The following is an 8,338-nucleotide window of genomic DNA, read 5'->3' on the forward strand; positions in this document are numbered from 1 at the left end:
AATTTAAAAAATGTTAGTACATGAATACAAAATGAGAAAAAAGGCATGATTCTGCTACATCTTAAGCTAAAATTCTGATGTCCATTGTTGCTGTTATAGCTTCATATCCACTTGTGGTACGATGGTGTAAATGAACGCAGGTTTGGACGGTGGCCAATTGCCCCACAAGTAGACTCATGAAGAGCATAGATCTAATTGGCTTACACCACTTGCGCTCGCGTGCTGAGCGAGTAAAATTGAATCAAAGCTGTAGCACTACGTCAGAGTTGGGTCGTGCGCATTTGGGGTGATAATTGGCGAAAGGTCAGAGCTATGACATTTGGACAAAGCACATTGCAACACTGGATACGACCCCTATTGCGCCAGGCTTTACCTTCATTTAGCCTCACTTTATTATTATTCGTATTATTAGTATTGCCCCGTCAATGGTATTTATTTATTATTTATTTTTATCTTTATTATTTTTCCCCTCCATCCCTTGTTGGGAAATGGGAGGTTTTGTCTATAGGAGTTTTTTGTTTATAAGAGATCTTCTACTGAGAGTGTTTTTCAAACTTCCTATAAGTGATCTGTTCTTTTCTTCTGTATCTACCTCTGTATCTACCTGCGTTGCATCAATGAAATTTCCCCATGTGGGACAATAAAGGATTATCTTATCTTATCGTATCTTATCTTATCTTATCAATGTTAAAGTTGGCATAACAATGAAAAAGCATGCAGAGACGAAAAGCAAGTGACAGAAAATAATAAAATAATGAATAGATTTTTTAAAACGCTTCATCCTTTACGCTGCGTCCACTTGTGTCATCAAAATACGGTGTGTCAAAGCAGAAACAAAAGGCAGGCGGAAAAACGCGGAATAACAATGGCTGGAGCGCTGCCCAATTGCCCCCATTGAGGCCCTCGAAAGTTAGACACGTGCAGCAGCCAGGGTGGATGGAGGAGGGGAGGGGGTGTTTGTAAGCGCACGGTGGCAGAGGGGGTCGAGATGCAACACACGCCTTCGGGCTTCTTCTTTTTTTTTAAAGAAACTCCCCTTTCAGCACCCTGGACAGAGGCAGCGCGGACGGCTCACTTTAAAGACCTTGTCCAGTGGATTTGCGCGCAGTCACTCGGTCAGTGGTGAGAGGAAAGTCAGCTGACGAGGCTAATGGTCAGTTTGCACCGCTTCGTCCTGGCGACAGCACGGAATCAAATATCAACCTGATGAATATTCTAAGCGCTCTGAGGCTCGCCACGGGGTCGCTTTTTAACAACACGCCGCAGCAACTGAAAGGATAAAGCCACGACAGACAAATTGGTGTTTTGTATTTTGGGTGCCGCTTTGATATTTTTGTATTCGTACCTGCTGCACCTGACCGTCAAGATGTTGCTCGAACACCCGGGGTCAAGTTGTCAGAGCAGTTTTTCCCGGTACACTTCAGGTCAAGGTAAGACATCACTGTTTGTTGTCGACCGCGTCTAATTGTAGCCCACTTTAAAATGTTGTGCGGCGGCCTGTTGAGTCATAATCGAGCGTGAAATGCTGGTAATTTGTGGAGCACCCTTGCAACTCAAGACAAACGTTACTGGTGACAAGCGTGAAATCACAAGATGCGCTTATCATGATGATTTTCTAACTTTATAATTATGGACTTGAGAAGTTAACGTAAAACCACGGCTTAGAGTTGAGGCTTGCCTTTGGACAGTTTTTGGGCAGCTTCGTGATGCGTGTATGGGAGACGTTATGAATGTGTAATGAGCTTTCATTGTTGCGGGAATCACACCAACAGATGTTATCCGCGTGCTGTCATTTCACACCATCGCTTGTGGTTGTCACGGGAGCTCAGGCCGACAAGCGCACGCAGCCGTGCACATATGGGCCCTCACTGGACGCTTTATGGACTGAAGCTGCCCCTCACTCAGAGCCCAAAGACTCTACAGGTGTCACTTTCCTGCCCCGGCAGGTGCAGCCCCTATGAGTTTGTGGAGCATAGGTCGAATTCATGTCAAATGTCAGTATTCACATTCAGATGAGCTGATAAACTCTTGAAAGGATCGTTCTGAAATTTAGAATTTACATTTGTTGCGAGGGACTGAAATTCCATTATTTGATTATTCAAGATATGTCGTTCAGACTCTTTATTTATTTATTTACTTATTTTATATATTTTATCCAACCTAATATATAGTTTGCTGATGGTCGTTGTTGCAACATTACTGTCAAACTCGCTCTGTAAAGTGCAGATCAATACTCAACATAGAAATGATCATAGAAGAAAAGTAAAAAGGGGAACACATGAACCCCTCGGCTTCCCCAAACGCCTCTTATAGTAATGTACTGCTGAGGTCCACATTGATTTTAGATTCATCTCAAGCGCGCGATCATGCTCTTGTGCGCCACTATCCGTGATTTCCCCAGACGCTCTTTTGTGCCACAGATCTGTGTCAATAAAATTCATTGGGGTGTTGGCCCGATCAACATGTTATTGAACAGCCAATATCTGCTTAAATAAACACTGAGAGGAGTCAGTGTCCGTGTGGCTCTGTTATACAATGATACGGATGCGAGGGCCGCACAAGTAATTCATGGCACCATTTTATTCTTAGCAGGCCTATGTAAGTCTTCTTTAATGGCCGGAGCGTAAAAAATATAATTTCAATGTTGTTGTTTTTCTGGATTCAAATAAACAAGGTATCTTCCAAAAAAACCCAAAAAAACTGCATTTTAAAAGATTAGATGCCATGTCATAGTTGAAAGAAATTACGCGCAGACGAAAATAGTAATCATTATTATTGATAGATAAATACATACACTGTTTTTACAATAGTTAGTATTGCAAACTTGGTGAGGTCAGTTCAAATTAAACACGACAAACACCCAAATGTAAGCTTATAATTTAATGTTTTAATAGTGTAAATGATGGTTCAAACGGAAAGAAAGGCTACTCTTTTTGCGCATTGCACCTATGGGCCCACAGCACTACATGGTGACACCCACTGGCCTGTTCTCTGAACTTCTCCTTATTCTTCCGGGTAAAGTATAGGCGATGTTAATCTATCTGCCCGTCGCCCAGGAAACCGCGTGTAATCCCACGCAGCACAGGCTGTACCACAGTGAAGTGGCAAAGTGCAGGTTCGAGACGCACCGCCCAATCCGGAATTTAGACTTGCGCGAACAACTAGAAAACATAGAACATAGAACAGTTTGCGTGAATGAGCGCGCGCGTGGAACATGAGCAATGGATGAACCTGCTCCTAAAGAAATCCAAAGTAATGCAGAGATGCTTCTCGCGCTGCTGTCTCACGAGGAGCTCCGGAAAGGTAATGCCACAGCCAAAAACTCTTATTTATTAACCATAAATATCAAGAGAGAGAAAAGACAGACGGTAGTGTGCTGAATTTACTCCATGACAGTTGTTAACATTTGTTTTAATTCAGGCGCTCGGTGGTGGTTACGCGCGGCACGTTCTTTTAAGCTCGTCAGTCTTTCATTCACGATGACGGTCATTCCATGTGTTATAGATCATTAGATTTACAACATTTGAACTTATTTTTCATATTGTTTTGCCGACATTAGAGCCAAGGGCCACGACCAAAACACATGCCAACTTCCGCCAAGTTTTTTTTTTTTTTCAAAACCGTCCGGTTCAAACCCAGAATGCCTGTGTGTTTTGTGATGATATGGACCAAGTTTTCTAGTTTTACACCGCACCGTAAATTAATCATGGCCTTGGATACACCTGCTCTGGTCGCTGCTCCCACTTGGCTCGCTGTTGATGCTGCAAGAAATACTTCATCAATAGTTGATGAATTGTCCGCAGCAAACAATGGCCACAGGATTCCTTGCACGGATGGAATATAACGTTGTAATGCTTATTTGAATTAGTAATAAGACGATCATCTGATATTTTGCAAGTTGTGAGTGATCTTCACATGCACTGTTTACATTTATTTTAAAGTTATTGTGGGAAGTTTCAGACCCCATTTGCATCTTAGTCTTATTCATTTTGTTGCAATGTTTTTGTTTATATTTATGCGGCCTTTGTGATATAGGCCTGTTCATTTGGCCAACTAAATAAAATAACCCCTATTGCGCCAAAAATAACTTAAAAATAGGTATACTTAAAAAAAAATGTAAAAATAAAATAAATAAAAAAGGCGCTTCGTTTTGGCCCTTACAGACCCGAAAGCCAACTTATTAATTTAATGTGCTAACTAATAAAAGACCAATATTTTAATAGACAAACATGACAATGTCAGGAAAAGTTAATAAATCTATATTGAACCAATAGGCTATTGATTGTATAGCATTTAAAGCTACGGAATAAAATACAATGACGATCTGCTGTAACGTATTCGCTAAAGTGACAATAGGCCCATTGAACAGTTTATATCAAAAGTGTATGAATGTATTCATTTTAAATATGACTTACAATAAAAGTAATAATTAAAATGAAATCATAATGGTGAAAGACAATTTCAGCTATTCGAATTAAAAACATTGGTTGCCACATAAAGTCTATTTTAAACGCTGTCAAGAGGCGCGCTCATTTTGCTCGGCCGAATTGTCCTTTGTCGTGACCAAAAACTGCATTATGTGTTTCTCAGAAATCCCGGTGTGCGCGGGCTGCAGTCAACACATCGTAGACCGCTTTATCCTCAAAGTGCTGGACCGCCACTGGCACAGCAAGTGTCTGAAATGCAACGACTGCCAGGCACAACTTGCGGACAAGTGCTTCAGCAGAGGAGAAAGCGTTTACTGCAAAGATGACTTCTTCAAGTGAGTTCAACTGCTCAGCCTATACATATTATAATATTTGGTCCTATTTTGGTCCCATCTTGCCCTATCCTCTAAAGGCCTATTTTTATCATTGTTAGAATTTAATGAGGAATTTTTTTGCTTCTCAAAAGGAGATTCGGGACCAAATGCGCGGCTTGTCAGCAAGGCATCCCGCCCACTCAGGTGGTGAGGCGCGCGCAGGACTACGTGTATCACCTGCACTGTTTTGCTTGTATCGTGTGCAAGAGGCAGCTGGCCACTGGGGACGAGTACTACCTGATGGAGGACAGTAGACTTGTGTGTAAGGCAGATTACGAAACTGCCAAGCAGCGAGGTGAGAAACGGACCAGTGTACGTTAACCTATAAACAATCTCTGCCCAAATAACTGAATATCAATCCATAATGTGTGTGTGAAACAAGCCATGCATTTGGTTGAACAGGAAATCCTATTCTTCCAATTTGAGCATTTGTGTCACAGAGAGCATATACTGAAACACCAATTGCGTTTCTGTGCAATGGTTTAGGCCTATGCATTTATTAATGAATCTGATTATTCAGCAACACACTACATTCTTTGTTAATTCAGAGTATTTGCTAAATTAAACAGTGCGCACCGTTATTTTCTTTGAATTTACTGCAGCAACTCCACACCAGATTTATGCAGTGACTATTTATGCAGCTTTTAGTTTTCACTAAAAACACACAGTTTATTTTACTAATGAGTGACTGCAATTATAGGGCAGCATCCATTTTGATGATGGTCTTGCATTCTGCTGTGCTGGCCAACAGATGTGCAGTTATGCTCACAGACACATTTGGTTTATTGGCAGAAGAGATCAAATGTTTATGATGCGCTAGAGAGTTACGCCTGATGCATAGGACCATGTTATGGGCCAAATTGCCTGTTTGCATTACCAACACACAACCTGACATTACACTCCTTTATGTTTTTTAGAGGCAGACTCAACTGCAAAACGACCAAGAACCACAATCACAGCAAAACAGCTGGAAACACTGAAGAACGCCTACAACAACTCTCCCAAACCGGCTCGTCACGTACGGGAGCAGCTTTCCTCTGAGACCGGCCTGGACATGCGGGTTGTGCAGGTAAAAACTGAATATATTAACTATTAAAGCAATCCCATTTGTGTCCCGGCTTCATTATGAATGAGCTTTTGTGGCTGACTGGCACAAGACTACTGACCTTACAGATACTGGAAGTGCTGGAGAGGTGAATTTATGACTGAAGATGGAGTCAGGGGAAGTCCAGTTTAAGTGTCCGATCGTTAACAATTCTAAAAGCCCCTTTACATTGTCCACTATGAGCCTCTCGCAGCAATGCGCTGCTGGTTGGCTATATATATTGTTTTATTTGCAAGGACAAGTGTAGACATGGACACCGTTAAAACACTTATTCAGTGAAAGGCAGAGGAGATAATGTTTCTCTAAAAGTGGAATATCGTTAAGGGGCTGTTGTTGTTTTTTTGATTGTTTTTTAGGGAAATTGTTTGTGTTTTTTATTATGGAAACTGTCAGTGTTTCTAGATGAGGGGTGATCAGAGGATGAAATATGTCACTTGTGTGCTTCCAAGGTTAGCACGTTCTTGCAGCTGAGAAGTTAATTAAATGCAATATAAATCTAATATAATGACAAAGATGGGACTACTGCTCTGTGTCACTTTTTTTTAAATCAAATGAGAACAAATCTGAAATTAACTTAAAATGAAATGGTGTTGTAATTGTTGAGAACAAAACAGATGTTCTAAACTTCTCTCATTAAAATATTTGTTTTAGGTTTGGTTCCAGAACCGAAGGGCAAAAGAGAAGCGTTTAAAGAAAGACGCCGGGCGGCAGAGATGGGGGCAGTATTTCCGTAACATGAAGCGATCTCGAGGAAGCTCCAAATCTGACAAAGACAGCATCCAGGAGGAGGGCATAGACAGTGACGCAGAGGTCTCCTTCTCAGGTAAACCATTGTAATTTAACATAATGCTTCCGACCAACACTTGTTTACACATTGATGCTGTCATTTTTGTCAGCTAATGATTGTTATTGTGTTCATGTGATTAGGCAATTCAAAATAAGATAAAAAGTCAGTATTGCACTGATTATCTTAATGTAATTATTGACCTTCTATTCCTTCTATTGACTCACACAATTAAGTAGTCGGGACAATTTGCCTATGTCTATGATTTTGTTTTTCCCAAACTTTGAGAAGACTCCAAATTATACAAAATAGTGTTGCATAAAATTTAGTTTTTTTTTTTTTTTTTTTTTGGGGGGGGGGGGGGGGGGGGGTTGGATTTATTGCTTGTGAGACCGGTGATATTGATAAAAATTAATATCTCAATATTATTTGGGAATATCCAGATAACAGAAATGTGTTTAAACATGTCTTTAAATAAATTAGTTTAGTTGTTAAGCAAATGAAAAATGTGTAAATTTGAGCACAAAAGTGCAAAAATATCACAATGTTTGCTTTGTTTTTATTATGTTGTTATAGCAGTTTTCACTATACATTACTTGATATTCACATATTTTCCACATCTTCAAAACAACAGTCACAATATTATCTAAAATTTCATATCTTGCCCATAAGTGACTTTTTTTTTTATTCTTCTCAGACGAGCCTCCATTGTCAGAACTCAGCCACTCCAACGGTATCTACAACAGCCTGAGCGAGTCTTCGCCAGCAATGGCAGGGCGTCAAGGGGGCAACAATCACACCTCCTTCCCGTTGGACCACAGCGTACTCCCGTCCCAAGACCAGTTCCACGACATTCGCTCCAACAGCCCCTATGGCCTGCCCCAGTCCCCAGGCTCTCTGTCGGCTCTGCCCCGACACCAACCGCTCATCTCCAGCATGGTCTACCCCGATGCCGGGCTCTCCATCATGACCCCCGGCACAAACAGTGGCATCAACTCCAGAGTTTCCATGACAACCACCAACGGACCCAGTTCGGACCTCTCCACCGGCAGCAGCGGGGGTTATCCAGACTTTCCCGCCAGTCCTGCCTCCTGGCTTGATGAAGTAGACCATGGACAGTTCTGATCAGTCAAGGAAAAAACTTTTCCTTTTGTTTTTGGTATTTTTTGTTGTAATTTAGCATAAAATTTACTCTGGGATTTTTTTTTCTAAAATATACAATTGGACAGTTCTTCCCATGCTGCCCCTCCCAGCTGAATGTCAGGTCTGGATTAATTTATTACTTTGTTAAAAGCACTTGACCTGAAATGTCTGTAGTTAAAATGGTCACAAGGTAAGGAGAACATTTTACTTTTTTAAGATAAATTTACACATTGTTATTGTGGAATTACCTTATGTCTGTTTTATTTCTCACACAGAAACAGGTTGATTAGGGGTCTTTAAATATCGGTTTGTTGCCAAATGTCTATAAATATAGCTATTTATCATTGTGAAAATTTTATTTTTATACTCTTCCTTCTCTGACAAGAATAAGGAAAGAAATAACGGTCTTTGTACATCTTAACAGGGACGTAAGAAATATTAGATGTTGTCTTAAATTGTACCAATTCTATGCATTTGTGTGTTCTTTGTTTTGGTCAAACTTTGG

The 8,338-nt window shown here is 40.7% G+C and overlaps 1 protein-coding gene across 2 annotated transcripts in view; it reads left to right on the top strand.

The window, feature by feature from the left end:
- The first annotated feature begins 1,053 nt into the window (after positions 1-1,053).
- lhx3 (LIM homeobox 3) overlaps positions 1,054-8,338 on the top strand; it is a 7,456-nt gene continuing 171 nt past the window's right edge. Inside the window, exons 1-6 of one of the 2 annotated variants that reach the window (XM_072453158.1) lie at positions 1,054-1,430; positions 4,591-4,762; positions 4,894-5,096; positions 5,719-5,870; positions 6,558-6,729; positions 7,388-8,338. The exon at positions 7,388-8,338 is cut by the window's right edge and continues 171 nt beyond it. In XM_072453158.1, coding sequence (XP_072309259.1) covers positions 1,367-1,430; positions 4,591-4,762; positions 4,894-5,096; positions 5,719-5,870; positions 6,558-6,729; positions 7,388-7,815 — 1,191 coding nt within the window. In that variant the 5' untranslated portion in view covers positions 1,054-1,366 and the 3' untranslated portion in view covers positions 7,816-8,338. Of the gene's footprint in view, positions 1,431-3,187; positions 3,304-4,590; positions 4,763-4,893; positions 5,097-5,718; positions 5,871-6,557; positions 6,730-7,387 lie in introns of those variants that run through there. The other variant, XM_072453157.1, reaches the window with a different exon arrangement.

The sequence above is a fragment of the Eucyclogobius newberryi genome, unplaced genomic scaffold (assembly GCF_026437365.1).
Source record: "Eucyclogobius newberryi isolate DKJ021-1_F unplaced genomic scaffold, fEucNew1.0.hap1 SCAF_2, whole genome shotgun sequence".
Lineage (NCBI taxonomy): Eukaryota > Metazoa > Chordata > Actinopteri > Gobiiformes > Gobiidae > Eucyclogobius > Eucyclogobius newberryi.